Source organism: Rhinatrema bivittatum, chromosome 3, assembly GCF_901001135.1.
Source record: "Rhinatrema bivittatum chromosome 3, aRhiBiv1.1, whole genome shotgun sequence".
Taxonomy (NCBI): domain Eukaryota; kingdom Metazoa; phylum Chordata; class Amphibia; order Gymnophiona; family Rhinatrematidae; genus Rhinatrema; species Rhinatrema bivittatum.
This window is the reverse complement of record NC_042617.1, coordinates 240,118,358-240,143,748: the sequence shown is the minus strand read 5'-3', so window position 1 is coordinate 240,143,748 and position 25,391 is coordinate 240,118,358. Positions and strand designations below refer to the sequence as shown.

General features: G+C 41.4%; 1 protein-coding gene across 6 annotated transcripts in view; it reads right to left on the bottom strand.

The window, feature by feature from the left end:
- The window catches only part of SLC8A1 (solute carrier family 8 member A1), a 1,139,344-nt gene that overhangs the window by 167,317 nt on the left and 946,636 nt on the right, over positions 1-25,391 (bottom strand). For 3 of the 6 annotated variants that reach the window (XM_029594343.1, XM_029594342.1, XM_029594340.1), the window contains 5 exons: positions 22,917-23,023; positions 18,340-18,360; positions 15,626-15,643; positions 15,516-15,530; positions 5,996-6,064 (listed from right to left, as the gene is read on the bottom strand). In XM_029594343.1, the coding sequence (XP_029450203.1) occupies positions 5,996-6,064; positions 15,516-15,530; positions 15,626-15,643; positions 18,340-18,360; positions 22,917-23,023 (230 nt within the window). Of the gene's footprint in view, positions 1-5,995; positions 6,065-15,515; positions 15,531-15,625; positions 15,644-18,339; positions 18,361-22,171; positions 22,276-22,916; positions 23,024-25,391 lie in introns of all 6 variants that reach the window. The other 3 variants (XM_029594341.1, XM_029594344.1, XM_029594345.1) reach the window with 3 other exon arrangements.

Here is a 25,391-nt window from a genome sequence, read left to right as displayed (position 1 = left end):
ACGTACATCCTCCGGAGTTGTGCACCTTGCGTGCACCGAGCCCACGCTGAGCCTTCCCTGAGCCCATGCTCTGCCTTCCCTCGTTCCCTACCCCCCCCACCCCATCTTCCCTTCCCCTACCTCCCCCGCCCTTTCCCCCTACCTTTTTCTTTTTTTTTCTTTTGTTTTAAAACTTACTTACATTTAACAATTGAGGCATTAGAAACCATATTTTTTCAAATTTTATTAATTTTTATAGAACAATTTTATATATATTTTTGTTTCAAGAACACCCTAAAGGATATTACTGCCTCTCGTTATGCGCGTAACCTTTTTAAAATCCGGCCCTTAATGTTTTATGGGGTTTGCATTTATGTTTTTGTTTCTATGTATTTAATGATGTATATTTATTAGTGAGTCACCTAGAATAGTAGATAGCATGGATTATATATTTTTAAAATAAATAAATAAACCCTTCTATGTGGGAGAGGGTGAATGGTAAGATCTATGCTATATTACTCTTTTCCACCAATTTACATTGTTGAAGTTTATGGTACTCATTTTTGTTTGAAGGATGAAAATTCTGAGGGCTCAGAAAATTAGTTCTAGTTCAGATGAGGAGTTAGAGAGCTTTCCTTCAATTTAAAGACCATGATCAGAGAATTTTTTCTTTTTTTCTGAGATGAGAGTTTTTTCTACCCTCCATGTTTCTGTTGTTTAGCATCCCCTTTTTGTATTCTTATGGGTTTTACTGAGTCTTTCCCTGCTGTAGGGGCTCAGTTGTATTGTGGTTTAACTTCTATAGGAAGGGTTTTGTCACTGGAAATGAACCTGGGCTGATCAGTATCCTTGAGGAAGGATGACTTATAGTTGTCCAAAAAGGGTGAAGAAAAGAGAGAGAGGAGTCATCATGGATCCTTACTAGGGTTCACTTATATCTACTGAAAGTAATTGGAGAAGAAGAATATAACCAGTACAAACCAAGTGCTATAAAATGGAAGACGATCTATTAGGTAGGAAAAAAAGACTTTATCATTGGATACATCTACACTGGACTACAGTTCTAAATTTCCAACTACATGGAAGTGAGCTAAGTCTTGCCCTGAACCATGTGTAGCCCCCTGCTACGTTTTGCCATATTTTTAGCACTTTTGTGGTTTTGCATTGGGAATCCTCACCTTGTTTTTACCCCCATCTTTTTATGGGATGTGTATCAGGGGTATAAATTACCCTTGGAGCATATGCAAGGTATTTCTCTGCATTTGTGGCAGACTGATCTAGAGGGTCTGTTCTGCTACAGAAGATTAACCAAGAGGTGGTGAAAGGAAGTAGGTTTTGAGAGGAGTCTTAAGGAGTTTGGATTTTTCAAGATTTTTGAAGAAAAGAGTTTTGCTATTGAGACCCTGTGATCCAGATCTTGAAGGACATACAAAAGCCTCATCTTGAAGGACTGGGTTTCTGATTTCATTTTTGCACCTAGTAAACAGCAAAAAGTGAGGATTTGGGGGATAACATTGAAGAGAAGATTTGGTATATTTTTTTAGATTATTTTTTGCAGTAAAGTCAGTTTTCTCTTGCTGTGGACATTAAAGTTTGGCTGTTTTAACCCATGGCCAGTGAACAGTGGGAGACACTACTGATTTTAGAAAGGACTGTTTAGATAACTATCTTGAATCATCTAATTTTGGGAGATTTGGGTTTTTGTTTTCCCCCTGTTTATGACTGTTAATTAGGACAAATATCCTAATCTCTCTGGGGAAGGGATAGTGGAAACATTGGAGAATGGGTCAGTTAGAGGAAGGAGAGTGGCTGACAAATGCACCATGGACAGAGACAAAATTGCTTTAATGGTTTGATTTTTATCTTGCTCTTTAAGATTTTTGCAATACTTTCTTGGATAATCTTTTTAAATTGAAAAAAAGTTATTTAGTTGAACACCATTCACTGCTTCCACGTATCCTTCATGAGTGCATCAGCCATAAGGTAAGATCAGCCCTTGTGAGTACTCAGTGACCCAAGTGTATGCAAATTTTGAGTTGTGTTCCTACTACTGCACTAGGAGCCCTAGAGGTATAAACTTCCTCTCTGCAAGATGAACCCAGCATCCCAGGGACTGAGTGTAAAAGTCTGATAGATGGAGTAGGTCAACAAGGAAGGAAAAGCCCTGGGAACTGTGTAGCTTGTTTGGATTTAGCACATCAGCGCTCTGGGGGATCCTGAAGGGAAAAGGATGAAAAGGATGAAATTCAGGATTGGATACATTTGATTAAAGTGATTTCATAATTTGACAACAGAAGAGAAGTCACAAATGTTTTAAGACCTAACGGTGTAACATAATGACTGGGAGTCATCACTTAATCATTGTACTATTCTTCTGTAACAGTGGCTTCGCAACCTTATCAAACGTTTCCATCTGCTGGTAGAATTTTTGGATCCTCCCTAGATGTTGGCCATTCCCCTTTTTTTAGGATTGTTCAAACTCCCCACATAAACTGGGTTGAGCACACTAAAGTTGTGTTTTGGCTGTAGATTTGGATTGAAAGGATTGGACTTTTGTTTGCTGGTGATCCCAGTTGGCTCCACTGTCTGTTGGCTCCACTCTACTCCACAATAAAACCCCTCTAAATGCTCCAGAACGCATTTGCCAGGGCCATCACAAATGCCAAGAAATCCACCCACATTACCCCTATCCTTAAAGTCCTACATTGGCTCCCCATTCCATCACGCATCCTCTACAAATCTCTCTCCATCATTCATAAATCCATCTATTGTCACAACTCTAACTGGCTTGACGAACCTCTCAGCCTCACCCTCTCCAACCGTCCCACCAGATCAAACCATAAAGATTCCCTCCAGGTACCCTCTCTAAAGAAGGCACACCTCTCATCCACAAGAGATCGCGCCATCTCCATTGCTGGTCCCTCACGATGGAATTCACTTCCCTCCTTTCTTCGCCTTGAGCCCTGTCCTGCCAAATTCAAAAAGAAACTGAAGACTTGGCTCTTTAAACAAGCATACCCTGACTAGTCCTCTTCCTCCATCTCCCTTTTCTTCCTCCCATATCAACTGAGCCTGTATAAAGTCGTACTGTTTACTGTATAAACTTTTACTGTTTTTATCCTGTCCTTATCCTGTTCCATTGTTGTTACATAATTTATTATCATGTATTATATATTCCATATGCCTTGTTGCTCATTTTTCCGGCCTCTTCAGCCTCTTTGTTTGTTCTCTCTCCCTTCCCCCTACCTGTTTTTTTAAATTTCCACCTGCTTTTAGTTTTTATGTAAACCGGTATGATGTTCCCCAATAATGCCGGTATATAAAATCTTTAAATAAATAAATAAAAGGTGGATATCAGGGAGAAATCCTATTTTTATGCCCCCATGGACCAGAAGGATTTTTTCTGTGTGGAGAAAAGAAAGGAGAGATTTTTTGGATTTACAGAAAGTGAGTTTGTTTTCCATGATCTGCCCAACCTAGAAGGAATCCCCCTTCTCGGAAGGAATAGGATTGAAACTCCTTGTCTGTCTAACAGTCAAATGGGCAAGCAATACTCTGGAGTGAAGAGATTTTTGTTTTTCCTGGGGAAGAATTGTTTTGGCCTTCACCTTCCTACCACATTTTTGAGGCATTACTTCCCTTTTTTCAAGACTGGGAAAAGGACAATGATTAAAGCTGGGAGATGGACAAAGAGGCTGTGGAGTAATTATTAATTTGTTTCTTATGATGATTTTTGTTATCCTTGCATGTTCTTTAAATTACAGTAAATCATTTTTCTTTTAAATACCACTCCCAGTCTGCTGTGTTTTTTTTTTCCCCCTATATCTACTACTTAAGACCTTCTTGAAGAAGACGGCCTAAGTGATTAAGGAATGAGAGACTGAGTGAGATACCCATCCCTAACACCATAGGCCCTAGAGACTTAGATCCTCCTCCTTGCTGATGGAACTCCGGTGCCCAGGGTCAGACGTTTGATGCATGAGTGAAGCATTAGAAAACCGGGATGGTGAGAAAGGCTCTGGCCATTGCTGTAACCTCCTCATAGTTATTGCTGCAGTATACACCTTAGAGAGATCATAAGTGCTATTTGCATAATTGATAACTGGAATATAGAGCAAAATAATGAGCAGGGCCTAGGAGATCCTTCTTCCACCCCCCCCCCCACCCCCCTGCTCAGAGAATGATGGGCACTCAGATAATTTGACATCCTGAGAAGATTTGACTGTGAGAACTGGTTTGAGGTATGGACCTTTATCTGGGGTTGCACATACTCCTCATGTCATTTTCAAAGATGACTATATTTACAGCAAAACTCCCAATATAGCTGTTTTTCAGCACTTGTTGCATGTTGTTGCATGTTCATATCAGAGAGTTGGGCTTCGAGTACAGATACAAATAGTCATGTTCATCATGGCTGATGAATAGGGTGATTCCTGCTCGGCTTCTAATTTTTGCACAAATCATTAGCTGTCAGTGGACTGCTGGGTGCTGCAGGCTAAATGCCTGATTTGCTAAGCTTTTTTACCACTGAAAAAGAATGGGAAAAAAGTCTTAGGAAATCAAGTCCTAAGTTTAAGTTTCAGCTATATTTGGACCTGCTGGCCTACTAAAAACTGAAAGTAGATACAGGTGAGTGGTAATATTGGACTTAAGTAGAGATCTAAAACTTTAAAAGAAACTTCTCAGGAAATTGAATTTATATGCTGCTGCACATTTTAGTAGGTAATCAACTGAATTTAAAAAAAGATCAAAGGTGATTTAGCTCTAAAGTGCAACAAAGATTTAGATGCTTTTTAAATGTTAAATAAACCACTATTTGTAAATTGAAATTATGTGTTACTTATTTAAGGGATGAGGTTGCAAACTTGAAACTTTGCCATGGGTGCAAAAATACCTTGTTCTGGCATGGGTTATGAATAAAAGACTCACTAGAGGGTTACATGACTCTGCAGGTCATCCAGCCCATGCGGCAGGAGCCTGAGTTGGGAACATAATACATACCTTTTACTTGGTAGAAGAAAGATACTGACATGCACTCTACAGCTCTTCAGTTTTTTTAGAGGATACTACAACTAGAACTGGCAATTGCTGTCGTCAATTTTTATAAGTTTAAAAAACAAGTTGAGATGTATTTCTTCTACTTTTATTATTATAATGGATTGTGTTCCATTTTTTAACCAGCCTCTAGACTTCATGACCCACTGGCATAATGCTATGCAATTCATGATTTTTTAAGAGCATATTTATCTTTCTTTCAGCCTGCAAACTGTGCAAAGCAGTGTTCCAAGAGCAATCATTCTTATGACAGTTGTGAGTCTGACAAAGTGGCAGTGTGCCAGGAAATTTACGGAAGAAAAATTAACTTGCATAGGCTTCTTACCAGCTTTCTTATGCTATTGGAAAAAAGGAAGGAAGGCAGAATGGGATCACAACGCCACCATCTCCCCTCCCCCACCCACCCACCATAACGTTTGCCATTTATGTTTATTTAGTTACCTGTTTTTTTTTTGTTTTTTTTTTTTTTAAAGAAGAACAGGAATCCAACATTAATTAATTTCCTGACTGCCTTTTCTGAAACACATCCAGACAGATTTACCTTTGTAATGAGACTAAGGATCAATAAATCCTAGCACTGTTGGCTGGATAAGAGTCCTCCATATTAGCAGCAGCCATCCTGCCTCCCTCCCTCCTCCCTTATTCTGTGTGTGCCTCCTCCACAGCCTCCTCAGGACCCATCAGCTCCATCAAATGAAGCCCTGACCCCAGATCCCCCAGACCATGCAACAGAGCACTGTGGCTTGAGCCACTGGGCCGGCCCACACTTAATCCTATATAATACTGAAAAAGCCCCACAGCCTCTTAATAATGAAGTGCCATTTCTCTTTCATGTACACTAGAAAAGAATGGAAGTTATAGAATATGAATCCAGTGCAAGACAAAAAAAAAAAGACTGAAAAGCATTAGTTCTGCTTTAATTAAACTGTGTCATCTGAAACAACCATGACAAAATGAGTACCTGCAATGTTGATAATAGTAGAGGGAATTGGATGTTCTCTAGAATGAACCTTCCGGAAGATGGCCTTGCCTAATAAAAGGATCAGCAGAAAATAAATAGAATAAAACTATCTTGCTCAGATGATGAACCTTACTGTGATATTAGTAGTGTAGGTATACAACTGCAGTCCCATGTCACACGTGCACACACACATGCATGTACTGTACACACTGTTATTTTTCAATGGGCTTCAGTGCAAAGAGTTGACAATTTCTGGTGTTTTGTACTCAGGAGACTAAGCAGAGCCATGTATTTGGTCTTTGCCATTTCTGGTGTTGTAAAAGATTACTAGAGTGATCACTTTCTGAATCAGAGCAATCTAGCTCCTATTAATACTCATCTTGGTTTAGATTTCCTCCCTGTTACTCGAGTTAAGCAAAGAAAGTCATGAATAAATGAATGCATATAGCATTTTATGTTTACTGGTGAGCCAAATGAGCTATGCAATAGCATACATGCAATCTAAAGACAAACCTATCTGCATAAAGGCTGTATGCAATGAACCGCAGATCTAGCAGTGCAACATGCTTGCAATAGCAGACTGCAAGACTCCACACAATGCCAATAAGACAGGAGGAGGACATTATCAGCTTTTTAAGGAACTAAACATTGATGTGATATTCTAAATATGGACCTTGAACTCAGGGACAGTAACTTTCAAACCAGCGCACAGGCAAACATTTATGCATGTGTGTCAGCCCGCACCCAGGGATGCAGGTATTTCATAACTTGTGCACATATATGCACATCTGTTATAAAATAGCCTGGCTGTGCACACATGTGAGCCAAATAGTTAACTTATATGAGAGCCTTATAAAAGAGTCTCTCAGATATTTAGTGTAAAACACTTATCTACCTATGTCCCATTTAAATATCTGCCTCAATAAAATTACTTACGTTTTACTCTAATGTAGACAATTTGTCAAAACATTACCATTTTGGGTGTTTGTTAGCATCCCTTATTTGTTTTTGTTCATTAATGAATTACTATTTATTTATGAAAACATTTTATGATTTTATATCTATTAGGGATGTGAATCGTTTTTCAACGATTAAAATTATCGTCCGATAATGTTAATATCGTCTTAAATCGTTATAGAACACGATACAATAGAAATTCTAACGATTTATCGTTAAAAATCGTTAAATCGTGTTAGTGCGCACTAACTGAAAATGATACAAATAAACACTTTCCAGGTCACTGAAGGTCAGTTAGGAATGAATATGTGTTCCTATTGGCTGGCTGCCCTCTTATCTATTGATGTTACCAAGGTTACCACTGAGGTGATGGTTGGGGGGATGGGAAATGGAACTGGAAACTAACGAACACCAACAGAAAATGAAACAAAGTGTTCACACTTCCCAGGTCAGTAAAGGTCACTTAGGAATGAATATGTATTCCTATTGGCTGGCTGTGCTCTTATCTATTGATGTTACCAAGGCTAACACTGAGGTAATGGTTGGGGGGATGTGAAATGGAAACAGTTGGAAGCTTGACAAAAAAAGTAATGTAATGATCAGCACTCACGTGACTAGAACTTGTTTGTTTATTATTTTTGTTAGCAGGCACCTGAAATGCTAGTGCATGTTGAATTTGCCAATCACTGTGCATTTTAGAAAGGTGGTCCTGGCTGGAACTGTACACAGTTCAAATATATGTAATTGATTGTTGGTAAGTGTAGATTTTAAGTGATTTTCCTGCACACAGTGCCCTAACCCTGGCACCAGGGGTGTTGTGATCTTCCTGCACACAGTGCCCTAACCCTGATACCAGTCTGAGACAGCTCCCTCCCTGCATTACTAGTGAGAGGCTGGCTTCACAGACAGGGGGGAGCTGCCTGACCCTCACTCCTGACTTCCCCCATGTCCCAGCTAGTGAATGGTGTGTGGGTGAGGGGGGGGGGAGGATGGTGAAGTCTGAGACAGCTCCCTCCCTGCATTACTAGTGAGAGGCTGGCTTCACAGACAGGGGGGAGCTGCCTGACCCTCACTCCTGACTTCCCCCATGTCCCAGCTAGTGAATGGGGTGTGGGTGAGGGGGGGGGGGGGAGATGGTGAAGTCTGAGACAGCTCCCTCCCTGCATTACTAGTGAGAGGCTGGCTTCACAGACAGGGGGGAGCTGCCGGACCCTCACTCCTGACTTCCCCCATGTCCCAGCTAGTGAATGGTGTGTGGGTGAGGGGGGGGGGGAGGATGGTGAAGTCTGAGACAGCTCCCTCCCTGCATTACTAGTGAGAGGCTGGCTTCACAGACAGGGGGGAGCTGCCTGACCCTCACTCCTGACTTCCCCCATGTCCCAGCTAGTGAATGGTGTGTGGGTGAGGGGGGGGGGGGGAGGATGGTGAAGTCTGAGACAGCTCCCTCCCTGCATTACTAGTGAGAGGCTGGCTTCACAGACAGGGGGGAGCTGCCTGACCCTCACTCCTGACTTCCCCCATGTCCCAGCTAGTGAATGGTGTGTGGGTGAGGGGGGGGGGGAGGATGGTGAAGTATGAGACAGCTCCCTCCCTGCATTACTAGTGAGAGGCTGGCTTCACAGACAGGGGGGAGCTGCCGGACCCTCACTCCTGACTTCCCCCATGTCCCAGCTAGTGAATGGTGTGTGGGTGAGGGGGGGGGGGAGGAGGATGGTGAAGTCTGAGACAGCTCCCTCCCTGCATTACTAGTGAGAGGCTGGCTTCACAGACAGGGGGGAGCTGCCTGACCCTCACTCCTGACTTCCCCCATGTCCCAGCTAGTGAATGGTGTGTGGGTGAGGGGGGGGGGGAGGATGGTGAAGTCTGAGACAGCTCCCTCCCTGCATTACTAGTGAGAGGCTGGCTTCACAGACAGGGGGGAGCTGCCTGACCCTCACTCCTGACTTCCCCCATGTCCCAGCTAGTGAATGGTGTGTGGGTGAGGGGGGGGGGGGAGGATGGTGAAGTCTGAGACAGCTCCCTCCCTGCATTACTAGTGAGAGGCTGGCTTCACAGACAGGGGGGAGCTGCCTGACCCTCACTCCTGACTTCCCCCATGTCCCAGCTAGTGAATGGTGTGTGGGTGAGGGGGGGGGGGAGGAGGATGGTGAAGTCTGAGACAGCTCCCTCCCTGCATTACTAGTGAGAGGCTGGCTTCACAGACAGGGGGGAGCTGCCTGACCCTCACTCCTGACTTCCCCCATGTCCCAGCTAGTGAATGGTGTGTGGGTGAGGGGGGGGGGGGAGGAGGATGGTGAAGTCTGAGACAGCTCCCTCCCTGCATTACTAGTGAGAGGCTGGCTTCACAGACAGGGGGGAGCTGCCTGACCCTCACTCCTCCGGGGTGATCTTCCTGCACACAGTGCCCTATCCCTGATACCAGGGGTGTTGTGATCTTCCTGCATGCAGTGCCCTATCCCTATTAATACCAGGAGTGTTGTGATCTTCCTGCACGCAGTGCCCTATCCCTAATACCAGGGGTGTTGTGATCTTCCTGCATGCAGTGCCCTATCCCTGATACCGGGATGTGTGCAAGAAGATCCCAACACCCCCGGTATCAGGAATAGGGCACTGTGTGCAGGAAGATCACAATACCCCTGGTATCAGGGTTAGGGCACAAGTTCTAGTCACATTGACTGATCACATTACTTGTTTTGTCAAGCTACCAACTGTTTCCATTTCCCATCCCCCATATACTGTCAGTGGGAAGCTTGGTAACATGAATAAATAAGAGGGCAGCCAATAGGAATACATATTCATTCCTAAACTGACCTTAACTGACCTGAAAAGTGTCAAATTGTATCATTTTCAGTTAGTGCGCACTAACTCTCCGTTAGTGCGCACTAATCGGAAAAAACGATTTTTAACGATTTTTTAACTAAAAAATCGTGCCTAACACGATTTTCTTGCCCTGCCACACGATTTCTATCGTTAAGACGATATGGAAAACGATTCACATCCCTAATATCTATATTAAAATGATCTCTAATTTAGGTAAATAATGATTTTGCAATCTGGCACATTTAATTTTTTATTCTTCATTTAAATTCTTTTATTTCGCTTTTACATTTACATTTCTCGCTTTTTGGCCATCCCTCACATTGTTGTTTTATTTTATTTTATTTTATTTCCAGCTTTTATATACTATACACTTGGCATGCTGATTAGAACAGTGCACAAAACAATAAAATACAATTTTCAAAAATAATATCATTATAAAAACAGCATTAAAATACTATATCAATAAAAAAAATCTATTTACCCTTTTCCCACCTTTTCCATCCCTGGAAATAAGCAAGCTTTTACCCTTTTCCTAAAAACCTGTTTTTTGCCCAACTCATCCCAATTTCACACCTCTTCAACCCCTGTGAACAACCAAGCTTTAACTCTTTTCCTTAAAATAAAATAATTCAATTCCATCCTGAAGTTTAGAGAGCATTCCAAACCTCTTGGCTCCTTACAGAAAGCACTCTATTCCAACATCTACCAGTGCATATCTCTTTGATTGTAGGAAATTAAATACTCAACAAATTGCCTTGAACCGAACAGAAGTTCCTATTAGGCATATAGGGGTAGGTTTTAAAAAGGTGCACACAGGCGTACATGTGTGCACGCTACCCGGCGCGCGCACATATACACCTGATTTTATAACTTGCGCGCGCAAGTTATAAAATCAGGGGTCGACACACACAAGGGGGTGCACAATTGTGCACCTTGCACCCGCTGAGCCACGCTGCCTTCCCCATTCCCTTCCCCCTCATCTGACCTTCCCACCCCTTCTCCTAACCTTTCCTCCCCCTAGCCCTACTCTAACCACCCCTATATTTTTTATTTACCTTTTGCACCTGTTTCCAGGCAGGCGCAAGATGCGCACGCCGGCCAATGGCCAGTGTGCGATCCCAAGCACAGCGGCAAATGGCCTCTGTGCCTGGAGCATCTGACCCAGCCCCTGCCCTGCCCCACTCTTGCCCCACCCCCTTCCCATCCCAGGGCTTTACGCGCGTTGCCGGGCCTTTTGAAAATGCGGCCCATATGGTTTAACTAACGGGTAGATTTTTAAAAGTTGCAAGCGGGTGTATATGTTTGTGTACTAACTGGCGCGCGCACATGTACACCCAATTTTATAATTTGCACGCGCAAGTTATACAATCAGAGGTCGGCACGCGCAAGGATGTTGCACAATTGTGTACCTTGCTTGCGCTGGGCCACACTGCCTTATCCCGTTCCCTTCCCCCTAACCTGACCTTCCCACCCCTTCCCCTCCTAGCCCTACTCTAACCCCTCTCAAAAATTTTGTTTTACCTTTTGCGGCTGCCTGTGGCAGGTGCAAGTTGCGCGCGCTGGCCAACTGCCGGTGCGCGATGCCTGGCATAGCAGCAAATATGGCCACTGTACCAGGAGCCTGACCCCACTCCCACCCGGTACCTCCCCAGATCGCCCACTCCCCGCCCCCTCCCCACCTGCTACATGTGAAGAATGTCAGGAATTAAAAAAAAAAAAAAAAGGATTTTCCCAGTTATTTAGACTACAGAACGTTTTTCTTTTTTTGTTCAACATCAATTTGCAGGAGTTTTGTACTATCACTAATTCCTCCCAGAATTACAAAAATAAGACAAAGAAAGCCATGAATGTGCATAGCATTTTATGTTTTACAGTGCAAACTGTTTTATTTTAAATCTACCACTGCTTTGAACATTTTTAAGGAACAGCAGTTTATAAATGTGAAATAATAACGAACAAATAAAGAACATCCACACTCTCTGACCAGTGAGAAAAATATACAGCGCGAGATTGAAAGATCAGGCATAAGTGGGGCACAAGGCATGTAATTTCCCAAGGCATTTCCATGGGTAAAACAGTGCTTGACCTGTAAAAATGGCCTTTTATGCACTTGCCTGTGTGATATATGGGTAAATATATGTGTGTATGACTGAGCAGAGGTGTTCTTGGGGTTAAGTTTGGGGGAGGGGTCTGTACTTATACATATAATTTTGGATTTTCAAAAGGACAGTAACTTTCAAACCTGCTTGTCGGTGCACATTTGCGCGTGTGCGTTGGCTCACACCCAGGGACGCAGTTATTTTATAACTTGCACACATATATGCCCACATAGAAATATAGAAGCATAAATATGATGGCAGAAAAGCTTCCCATGGTAGTATTTGCTGCGCCACGCAGGTTACTCCATGTATCTGACAGTGATGCTTTATGTGCTTTGCTTATGGACTTGGCCGTAGAAGCAATCCTGTATTTTTCCTTAATGTCTGTGCATCATACCCCAGACTGTAAAAAAAGTCATGGCTCATGTTGGTTGTCTCTGAATACAAATTCCTCTCTCCCTCCAACCCCCCCCCCCCCCCCCCCCCCCCCCCCCCCACGATGCTATGAAATAGCCTGGCCGCGCGCACATGTACACCAAACTTTAAGTGGGCATACAAACCCTGCTTCTATCACGTAAATTGGGGGATTTTAAAAGGGGCGCATGCCCATGCCATTCCCAGTTTGTCCATCAGTTCACCCAGTTGATAGCTAAGTCCTCCAACCTCCCCCCCCCCGATTTGATAGCCTACACTCCCCCCAGTTACCCCATATCTTTTAAACCCCTCAGAAATGGCTCGATCCTTTTATTTTTTAGTTTATATGTCATCCAGAGCAGAAGTAAAGCTATGTGGCAAGGATCCTTGGCAAACGCTGGGGCGTGTAAGTACTTACACACATATCTCTTGGACAGGCCCTGAAATGCCCATGCCCCACCCCTTTTTTTGAAACTTTGGAGATGTGTGCAATGCAGCACTTTTGCATGCATAGAGGTGCTTTTTAAAATACGGTCAGCGTGCATAAGCCCAACGTCTTCACACATCCCCTAATCAATGCGTGTGCATTAATTTTCTTGGTATATTTGTGCAGATGTTTTAGCAGTGCAATTGTGTGCTGACAATTTGGGTGGAATAAATTTCAAAGAGAAAGTATGCGCATACTTTACCTTTGAAAATTGGTATAATTTATATGTACATTTGCTGGTTAACTTATATAGGATGTTGGAAAATTTCTTCCATGAAATGAAAAAAGCCAATGTGTCAGTTTGCTCGAACCACTATGAAATATCTTTTTCCCGAGGAATTAATTTCCTTCAACTTCTAGAAGGGAAAAATTCCACAGCAAATGCATATGCAAAGAGCATAGTAAGACTTTTGCTGTTAAAGGCAGGGAGAATAACTTTCAAACAGCTGTGTATATGCCCATATATGCGTGTATATGGGCACGTGAAAAACTACTCCTGTATTTTATATCCTGCATGTATATGATATTCACAGGTTACAAAATACATGCAAATGTACCCTATAATATGAACGCACATGTTAAAACATGCGCAAATACATATTGCACTTATCTGGATAAATTTCCATTTATCTGGCTAAGTAGCAGCACTTATTCAGATAAGTTCAGAGTTACTTAGCCAGATGAGTCTTAAAAGCGCTAATTATCTGGCTAAGTGGGTCATTCATCAAGCTGCGTTAGAGCTGTAACCTGCATTATATCACAAATATTGTACGATATCTCTGATATTTTGCATCTGCCCCTACAGATACCCCTCCCTATTACAATAGCCTTCTTTGCATGTGATTTGCATGCATGAATAATGCAAATGCATGCAAACTAGGTCATCAATAAGCAATTTGATGCTAATATTTTATTGGAATTTGGAAGAAAAAGGGATCCAGCTTCTTTTTCCTTCTGTACACTATAAACATTTAAAATAATCAGAAGCATATTCATAATGGCTCTTACAAATTTTGCCTTATCTGTCACATTTAGATGCTGTATTTACTAAAATCACCTTCTAATTTGTGTCTATGGAAAATGTGCTTATTTTCCACTGGTGTATGTGACCTATGATAGAATGTTTGCATGCTGGAAAATGCTAAATTTTATTTGATTAGCCAGCTTGGCATATTCTGTTAAATATAAAAACAATAGGCCTGTTTCACTCAGGCTTTTCTCCCATTCTGTAGAAAAAAAGTTTAGTAAATCAGGGCAAATGTGCATATGTGCCAACCAAAAGGTTTGAATCTGTCTTTTGGTAAATACTGCTTTAAGTACAATCCTAAAATTGTATCTTTTAGTACATTTTGAAATTCTGTTGGGTAGTTCTAGACATTTGGCACCTTGTCTGGGGTGTGTGTATAAATGTAAAACGTTTCTTCTGAGTACATCACAATCTCTCTTATTTTATAAGGGAGGCCTTCTTGCTCTTTTTGAACTGGAGAATCACCAAGCTAAGCTGAGTAGTTCTATCTGCTGTAAACACTGCAAGACAGTATCTACAACAGAAACAAAAACTGAAGTATATATTCAGTTCTTGCATGGCACCTATGAATTCTCATTTTACAGGTGATTTATAATCATTACAAACATAATTCAATTAAAACTTCATTGCTGGATACAAACACTTCCACTTCTATGCAGTGAAGTGGATTGTTGCTGTTCCCTTCTGTATAAGAATATCCTTAGCATGGAATAAAAGAAGACTTGATGTGTTAAACCAATCCTGTAAATAGTGTGCTCTCTGGTACTTGACTGTTACTATTATTCCTAATATAGGGCCCCATAATGTTTTCCATCAGCACAAAAATAGGAGAAAACCTTTTGATACGCAGGCCCTGTAGTATACATCTGTAGAGCACATTCTCTGATTGCATTCCTTTCATGGTTGTCATGTTTAAGAGTTTGATCAGCCTGCTTGCACTGCTTATTTGACATTCTTGGTGAGTTCTCTGAGAAATGTCACAAATCAACATAAATCCAATGTGTATGATATGTGGGCAGCAAAGAGCATTCAGTTAATTTATATTTTTAGACCAGACAGAAATCCCACGTGCTGTAAAGTCTGGAATTATTGTCATGTCTTTGGAAGTGAAGATACTGAAAAATCTTGAATTACTTTAAACACAAATGCTAAACTCCTGAATTATCCTTTCTAATAATGAATGAGTAATACTGCCAATTATTGTATTTTAATTCTATTTAACCATGACTCTTGTCACCAGGCAACTCTTCAAATGCCACAGGTAAAATATTATCCTCACTGGCATCCTATATGTGTGGGGTATTGCTCTCACTGTTTTACAATGCAGATTGCTAAGGAGCTGCAGGTATTTGTGGTCTTTCCACTGTGGACAACCTGAGAGTAGTGCTATATAAACTAAAGGAATTACCCAAGGAGAACCTCTGGTTGCTCAGAGACTATCCGTGGCAAGTTGTAGTTTAATAGCGATCGGTATGTTGCTCTTAATAGTACTTGTGCCATCACTGATATCCTGTCTGCAGAAAGTGTGCTGGGATCACTTCAACACAGAACAGTTTAATTTGAAGATTAATTAAAAATAATCAACCACACGTGATATCGAGCTTTTAAAAAAGGCAGATTGTGGTGTTAAGACATGTAATGTAGGATTTAGCTCTAGAGTAAGCGTTAGTGCAAAAGAAAAGGATATATTGCTCTGAATAGCTAGTAACTTCTTACCATGTAAAACTTTCCCTTTGTCAAGAAAAAGCAAACACAATGTCGTTAGTACATAACCTCAAAATGTAATGCAGATAAAATTTATGACTTAAGTAAAGAAAAAGACATACCTGTGATTGTGAAGTCACCTACAGAGTATGCAAAGAGAGAGAAAAAAGACATAGATCATTATTGATTTTGTGCAATACAAAGGCCCTCTGTTCCAAGAATTGTCAACTTACAGTAGACACAAATTTGTAGAAAATCTTAATTGAAGATGACCCTGGATGTGTTGTCATCTACTCTATAATCAAAATTCTTCTAGGTGCTATTTCAGAGAATTAAATGAATAACTTAGTTGTATTTTGTAGACTCTGTTTCATGGTCATAGGGTAAACAATATGCTCTTAATGTAACTATGTAGGAAATGGACAACTATGATGCAAGTCTTGAGCTAACAGGTAGCAGAGCTAAAACAAATTGGAGAAATATTTTTTTTCACTCAACATACAATAAAGCTGTGGCATTTGTTGCTGGAGGACATGGTCATGGCATGTTTGGACAAGTTCCTGAAGGAAAACTCCATAAATCATTATTAGCCAGGCAGAGCCATGCTTATCCCTGGAAGTGAACAAGGAATGGATCTATATTTTGGTCTGCTAGGTACTTGTGACTCGAATTGGCCATGAAGACAGGATGCAGGGCTTGACAGACCTTTGTTCTGACTCAGCACGGCATATCTTATAGCAGGGGTAGGGAACACTAGTCCTGAAGGGCCACAAATGGATCTGGCTTTCAGGATATCCACAATGAATATGCATGATAAATAGTTGCATAAAATGTATACCTCATGCATATTCGCTGTGGATACCCTGAAAACCCGATCTGTTTGTGACTCCACGACTGGAATTGCCTACTCTGGTCTTTTAGGGATGTGCATTTGTTTTTAACAACTATTTCAAAAATGGTCTTGCATGAAAATTCTCCCAAATTTTCAGGAATTTTTGTTTTGTAGATAAAAATAATGGACTCTACAGCCCCCATGGGCCAAAGCAGCTGACTCCTAAAGTTTCCCTGGGGTCTCCCCAGGATCTTCTGATTCTCTTCCTGCCTTCCCAAAGAAAGCTGTGGGACCCTGACTTACCTGCTTGGCTGAGCCAATCCCACCCAGGTCCTCCATGGCCCCTCTGACATTTGTAGGTCATACAACATAATGGCACTAACTAGCCTTTAGACCAGTGCCAAAATGACATCACTTCTGCATTAGCCTCAGGGCCACCGATGCCATTTTTTTTAAAGAATCACAATGAGGAAGGAGCGAATGGGCATAATTCCTGCCCTTTTCTTTCTCCAGGACCCATGGCAGGGTAAGTTGGGACAGGGGAGGTCCCCAGCCCTGACAAATATTTTGGAGGATCGGAGCGGGATTGAAGGGGCCCAGGAAGAACCCAGTTTGGCTTGACACAGCCCTACAAGGTAGTCCTGGGCCCCACCGCTTTGAGGGATGGAAGGGGATCGGAGGGGCTCAGGGCAGCCATGTTTTGCTTTTCTATGTTCATTTTGGTTTGGGAAATGAGCCAAGCTTAAATAAACATTAAGTAAACCCTAAGGGGTAGATTTTATAGAGTTGCGCGCGGGCGTCCATGTGCGCACGTTACCCGGCACATGCAAGGGGGTGCACAATTGTGCACCCTGCACGCGCCAACGCCTGCGGACTTCCCCAGTTCCCAACCCCCTACCCTAACCTCCTTCCCCTTCCCCTAACCAACCCTCCCCCTATCCCTGTCCTAATTCCCCCCCCCCCCCAAAATTTATTTTACCTGCTGCACCTGCCTAGGGCACCCGGCCAGCACACGAGCCTCCGACACAGCGGCAAATGGCTGCTGTGCCAGAGGCCTCTGGCCCCGCCCCGCTCCCAGACCAACCCTCCCCGCCCCTTTCCCGAAGCCCCGGGACTTAGACGTGTCCCGGGGCTTTACATGCGTCACTGGGCCTTTGTAAAATAGGCCCAGCATGTGTAACCCCACCTATGTGCGTAAATCCTATGGGCCCGATTTTCCAAACGTTACACGCGTAACCGGACTTACACGCGCCTGGCTTATTTTAAAAAGGCCCAGCGATGCGCATAAAGCCCCGGGATGCGTCTAAGTCCCGGGGCTTTCAAAAAGCGGCGGGGAAGGGGTGGGGTGGGGGTAGGGCGTGGCGGTCTGGGGCGGTGCAGGGTCACAGGCTCCCGGCACAGCGGCCATTTTCTGCTGTGCCGGGGGATCGCGCACCGGCAGTCGGCCACCAGGTGCAACAGAGTAGGATCATTTTTTTGGGGGGGTTTAGCTTAGGGCTGGGGAGCGGGAGAGTTAGAGGAAGGGAAGGGAAGATTTGCACGTGCCGACCCCGATTTTATAATATGCGCGCATGTTATAAAATCGCATGTCCATGTGCGTGCGCCCGGTAGCGCGCGCACATGGACGCGCTCACACATCTATTAAAATCTACCCCTATGGATTTACGCGCGTAGGGCTTTTAAAATCTACCCCTAAACATGTAAAAAGCAAACAAAAAACATTCTTTGGCTTGTACATCCCTAAAAGCTTATGTTGCTATGTTTTTAAATATTGGAGCAAATAATAAGGGATTTTAGTTTATAATACATTTCTAAACAAGGTGTACCACATATTGCTGCTGCCAGTAAAATGCATCAACATTGAAAAATAAATGGTTGAATCCAGCAACCTCTGCCCCTCTCATCCCCCAGAAAAGGATGAACACACAGAAAAAAACATGTTGCTTTTTCAGAAACTGAGACAATTAGGAAATGCAAAAGAAATACAAGAAATGCAGCGCTTACCAAGCTCATTCAACAACAGGGCTGCAAAGAAAACAAACAGAGATAGACACAGAATAAGAAAAGGAAATGACTAATGAAATTAAAGGAAAGACCACAGAACAAAGTTCCAGCTTGGTGCCCGAACATAGGGAACAATCATGGTAAAAAAAACAAAACAGACAACTAAATGAATGGCGCTAAGACAATTTATTATGGGCTAATATTTTAATGATTTATATGTTTCAGTAAGTGGTATTTTTATATTATTCCCCCCACATCTGTTTTGTATGAATTATTACAGAAAGCATCTAGAACCTTTTCAGCAAAGCTTCTGCAAATGTGTGCACAACATGAGCTGAAGACCACTGTAAACAAAGGATTCTGGGAGCAAGTCTGGAGGCAAATGTTTTGGCCAGTGCCAAACAATGGCTCCAAGTTCTATAATGGAAATATCCCAGTGTTTTCAATGGGAAAAACAGCAAGGCAAAACTGGTATTGAAGCAAAACTTTGATACATGTCTCTTAGGATGAAGGGATTTTTCCAGTGGTGGCCAGGGAAAAAAATGCTTACTCCATTTGACCCATTACAAATGCAAAACAAAAAAAATGGATCAATTTTAGGCCTTTGGTACCATGAGTACCTCTTGTGCAGAGTCCAGTTGGCCAATATTTTTCTTTTCCTGCTTGTATCTCCCCTGGAAGCAGATCCATACCCACTGCAAAGGCATGGATCAGACAATGTATAACCTGCATCTGCCTTCCTTTACTGAAACACAGCTTATTAAAGGCGAATTTTACCAAAATCTGACTAAGGAGAATCTGGAGGCATTTTCTGAGTACTCTGTCAGCTATATTTAACACAGGCCTGAGCAATGGCTATTAAATATCACCTTTAGAAAGACACAACTATGCTAAGTTCCTGGAGTGTGTGCTGCAAGTTTGCGGTTGTGCCCGTTCTGTTATTCAGAATTAACATGTCTATGTTTTGCATGAAAAGCACCAAACTATAAAGACCTTAGTTATTCTGCCAAGGTATTTATTGACTTTTCTTAATTGTATTAATGGGTGACTAATATGATAACAAGATTTCTGAAGATGGTTTGTTTTTGGGAAAGATGTGAGAATTCCATGGGGTTTGCATCATACATGGTTATGTTAATTGAAATTGATCCAAAATGTGTGTTTAAATCTTAGGCCTTCATTTGATGTTTGCTAGGCTAACAACCCTATTTTGAAAAGAATATTGCATACGGCAAACAATGGGAGAAGTCCTGAAATCATTTAGTAACAACTACATAACTGGCTATGTGTGTTGTAGGGGGGAGGGGGGTGTTAATATCTTTCACTGCAGAATATTTACTTATTTTCTGATAGATTAGCCTACAAGGTCATTCTCAGTAGCACAAAATCATTAAATTAGATCTGAGTTCAAGCTTGTGATAAAATAAATAATCTATTGTCAATCATACACTTTAATATTGAATAGAGATACAGTATATACAGTATTTACTCTTTTAGATGCAAGTTAAAACAAAGACAGCAAGCTGCATGTGATATTTTAATTTAGATAACATATGGCTGGTAAATTATTATTTGATGTGAATATATTTTTCAGGTTGAAAATGCAAATGGCAGGCGCATTTGGAATATGGTTTTCTTCACAAATTCTGCTGCTAACATTACTGTGGATCCTCCATATGTTAATGCCTGAGCTGATCAGTTGCTGTTTTCAGTGGAAGTTTTCATGCTTCCAGATTACATAATACATTACCGTTTAATGCTGCTGCAGTGAAATTCTTATTAATATTTAACTGCGGCAAGGAAAATGATTTTATTGCAATGGGGTACTTATGTTAGAGCTAAAAAATAATGGCAAATTAGTGCGCACCGATTGCTTTGGCTGTAAACATCATTTTGCCGTGATCCCTAATGGCCTCCTTGCTCGATGACAACGTGCTTACAACAAAGAGGAAAAAATGCACACAGTTTTGCTTCATACTAGTTTGCTCAGCCCAGAATGGGAACAGTATGTGGTCAGGTAAAATCTCTGCATTATGTGAGTGTATGTGGCTGTGAATAAAGAAGAACCCATGCTTTGAAGGCTCTAAGTGTGTCTTCCGTTAGGCTAGAACACACCAGTCGCCAGACTGAAATTTGTAAGACCGGAATCCCTGAAGACTGCTCACCAGTTAGATAGGCATGAGATGCGTGAAGAATTGCTGCCTACAGTGTCCGATCATTTAGATTTTGCTCTTATTTTCGACTTGGGCTCCTGTGAAACACATTGTTCATGATTCCTTTATGTCCCCCAAACACTAGTGCCTGCAGTTGCTTCGAGAGTTATCTTGATGAAGCAAAGTATAAGAATTCGGGCTTTGCAACATCATCACCCTGATGGACTGTCGGAGGTATGGACCAAAATGATGGTTAATGGGAATGGCCTCGAGCATCTTTGGTTGTTTGCTCATGGGCTGCTTGGTCTTTTCTTTCCATTTATGTTTAACCCATTGGCCAAGCAATGGGTTTTGGGGAACCAGTTTCCTTAAGCAATTGTTCTCTTTTAATATTTATATAATGAATCGTTTTCTTATGGAATAGGCTGTGGCTTATTATTTAGGGTATGCTTCATTGCAGTGATTCCACATCATTATAATCATTTGGTTTGTCATCTGTGTTTTAGAATTTATGTTCTTAACTTCAGGCTATTTAAGGTGATTTACAAAAAAAGCCCCATTTTAGTGTCAGCAATTAAACAAAAGATGTTCCAAAAATTTTGGTTTGAATAACCAGGAAAAGTTTAGTTTTGGTTTAAGGCATACGCGTGCATCATTAGTTTGCATATATTAGTATTAAAGGTTAGCATGCTGAGGGGATTTGTACAGTTAGACCTCATTCTGAAATGTTCTGTTAGTACTATGGTATAAATGGATTTCTAAGAATATGGATTGAATTAACAATAGACAAATGCCTGGCCACTCTTTGAATTTTCCACTTGTATCCTTTCTTCAAATGCATGCTGCCTGGTTACTTACAGGCTTGCTGAGGGAAATGGAATATGGCTGATATAGGCTATGCTTGGCCTGTTCAAACTAATAAGTACAATCATTCTAGTCATTTGGGGGGAACATTTAACAGTAATATGGCTGCTTTTGGATGATATCCTATCTCTTTACTTCTTTCTCTCTGAGCTTGATTCACTAAGACCTTTTTTCCTCCCATTTGTGTATCTTTAAGGAAAAAAATCCTAAATGAATCAGACCCTATATGAATATTAGTATTTCACCAGTAAAACATACATGGCACTTGTGTGAAACATGAGCTCTCAATTCCATGTATGTAGTATATTATATAAATATAATTTTAAGAAAGATTCAGCTTGAAGTGTGACTAAGTAGTCTAATAACTAAGGACCGTAAGTGTTCATACTAGAGTCACCAGTGCAGTAAATGAACACTAGGACATACTTTGCCGGGCCTGTTTTCTTTAAATTTATATTAAGTGAATTCTGGGATTTATAAGACTATTTTCCCAAAAGGAAATGAAAGTGTGAGATTGGAGCTCAGAAGCCAGGGCTATTTAAAAAACATGTATAGATTGGCCATATCTTCATAGAGTCATCTGGTAAGACTAGTTAAGAATGCTAAAGGTTGAAATTTAACACTAAATGTTTATGTACAGTAATTCACTAACTAGTAACATAAAAAAAGAGAAGGAAAATAAAAGATGGCCAAGATTTATAGGAGACATTGTAAAGTATCCTAAAGCCAAGCAAGAGGAGAGAGCAAGTGTGAGAGTAGGGAGACACAGAGAATAGTCTAATTTCTCGCTAGTTTGTCTTGTTATACTCTCACACCTTTCATTCCTCTTCGAATCCAGATTGGTTCCCCAAGCACAAGGAAGAAACTGGACTGTTTTTCATACTCCTCACGGTCAAGTATTTTAAGGGTAATGAACTTCCTGTAGGGACACAAGACAAAGGCAAACAAATGGTTGGCGTCACACTCATGCTTTTAAATCAAACCAGGCTTGATGGTCACAGAGGTCATGAAGGAAGGACACTGCATCACATTGGCATCACCACATATGTATCAGGGCAAAATCTGTCATCACAAGCAGGCCTCTTTCTTTGAAACATAACCATTCAGTTAGTCTTCAGATACAATATTGGCTTACTGAATGCCTCTGCTGTTCAAGAAAATATTGCAGTGGCAGTAAATGTAGCATACAAAACATCACATTGCATTCCCAGTAGAAAGGGAAGTTCACTAAGTACAACATATTATTTTGGCAGCTGTTTTGTTGCTGCTTCATGATTTCAGTAAGTGGCCGGATCACATTCAGCTATAAATATTAAAAAAAAAAGCTAAATGGCAACACTGCAGCAATTTGCAACTGATGTTAGTAACATAAAACTGTCAGTAGAGGTCCAAGCCCAATAGCAGACACTGTGGCCCTCTTTTGGCCGGCCTTCTCTTGCCCTAATACATAGCTGGCTGAATGTGTGCATTGGAGATTATGGGTTGGACAACGCCAGGCATCCATGTGTGATAAAGTCAGGCACAGGCAGTTAGGGCTCAGCCTCAGAGCAGATCCCCCACCTTTCTTCTCACTCATCTCCACCAGGCGGGGTTCCCCAATCTCAAGGAAGAAGGTCTTGTTTTTCTCATACTCCTCATCATCAATTACTTTCACTGATATCGTTTTGCTGAAATAGAAAAGAATAGAGATAGAAGAATAAAAGTAAAGCGACAAAAGGGGCAGGAAGAGCAGAAAAGTGGAGAGCACTGCATGTTTCCTGTCAAAAAAAATATTAGAGTAGTCTGAAAGCAGATGAGTAATAAAGCAGTAAAGTGGTTACTGACAGAGAAATAAAATATGAAAGATGCCCACCAAAAAGGCTGATGCTTCCCCCTTGCTTTGATTAATAGAGTTCCCAGTTAAATGAGTTTGTCCTGAACAAAAGACAGGAAAGAACAGGGCATGGCACAATTACACTCAGAGCAAGAATGAATAAAGAAAAAGCAGAACGTCTGAGGAGAAAATACTCTAAAGGAAGACTATTTGTTTACCAAAATGTTTAGTGCAGTGTTCTAGAAGCTGTATTAACCTAGGAGAAAACAGAATTTATTTGCATGTTGTAATATCCTTTAAAGGTCCCCTATGTGGTCTCAAAAGTTCACCTGCAACATTATTTTGGAAAACCTCTCATGTCGACTCACTAAAAGGTATCAAAACCTGCAAAGAATAAACTTTACCAAGAAATAAAACAAACATCCTACTATTAAACAATTTGTGCCTTAGGCACACAATGGGAAAGCACCTTGTATAAATTACACTTATAGGGTCCTATGCAGTAAGCACGACAATGCATGCACTTTGCATGTTAGCATTAATGCTGGAACCTAGTGGCAACGATAATGTACACACAAAGGCCCAATAAATAAATAAATAAATAAATATTTATATTAAATGACCTCATTAGGTATTAATGCTGGACGTACTACTAGTGTTAATACCTAAAGAGGCTTAACGCTGCCTACTAATGTCAGAAAAGTAAACTGCTCTAAATACTAAAAACCTATAATAGAAGGTGCTATAATATCAATCCAAATATCCTACCCACACTTCTCTTCCTTATAAATGAAGTTGTATTTAGGTTCTTTGGTGAGCAGTGACGTTGAACCCATGAGGCAGATGTGACTCAAAACACGGACGCTGTGTTGAGCTGATGGAATTCACAAAGAAATATAATCAGCTTTTTCAAGAAAGTATGGAATAGAGTTTGGATATTGCCAACGTGGAGGTACAAATGCTGCTTTGTGAGAGTGAAATAAGTGATAATAAATTTACAACTAGAAATCAAGACCAATGATTAGAAAAAGGCTTCCACTGAAGTAATGAGCTTCTAGAAGGTGCCGTTTTGACAAATGATGGTCTCTATTTTCTAGATACAACTGCATTTATAAGTAAAAGAAGTATAGTTAGGATATTTGGATTAGAAAGAAAACTGCACATCAGGAGCCTTAGTAGGTCAGATTATCTTGGGCCTTAAGTACCCAAAACCTCTCCCTGCTTTATCAAATAGATATCAAGTTTTCAAGCCCCTACTGCTGTAATGCCTTGGTAAATAGATATTGGGAATTTGCATTCATGACCTTCCCTATCCCCTGCTTTCTCCAACCCCCAAAAACAGAAACTGGGCTTCTGATTCCCGTACACATCTTTGCTTTCCTTCTCCTGGCAAAGAGCAGGCCTCTGAGCCCATGATCTCACCACTTCCTGTACCCCCGCCAAACAGGAATCAGACTTCCAAGCCTACAATCTTCTCACCCCACCACCAAACAGATATTGGATCTCCAAGCCCACAACACCCTGGAATCAGGCCACCAGGCCCATGAAAATTTTAACCCTCATTTGCTGTGGTAGCAGGATGCCAATTCTTCACTAGCAGTAGAGACACAACTTCTCTCCTGCTAGCCAGGCACCAAACCTGAAATGGCCCTGATGATACTCTGGCCTGCATATCAAGCATATGCACATAAGAGTGTTAGCAGTGCCGTTTTGGATTTGGCACCACAGCTGGAAGGAGGCAAATCATTTCTTCCTTGCTGGTGAATTGGGGGCCTTGTGTCACAGTAAGAATGGGCCTTGGTATGGGTGCAGGTTCATGACCCCCCTATCTCCTAACTCCTAAAAGAGATGTTAGGTCTCTGAGCCCACACCTTCCCCTCAGTCTTTGCCCCCAAACAATAACTGGGCCTTTGGACCCACAAAGCCACCACCGACCTCTAGACCTTATATTTTCAAACAATAACAGCAGTATTTATCTTAGTGTCACAAACAGAACCTCTTTTTCATAGACATTCAAATCTTCCAACACATTTGGTATGAACAAATCTTTTCATATTGCACATTAAGATGATATTCTTTAAGCCATCTTGACAACTAATGTGTACATAGGGAGGATACTTTAAACAACTCACATGGCAGCATATGCACGTGTATATGGCTGTGGGTAGTTTTAACACAGAATTTTATAATCTGTGCATATTGCATGTGTGCGTGTTATAAAA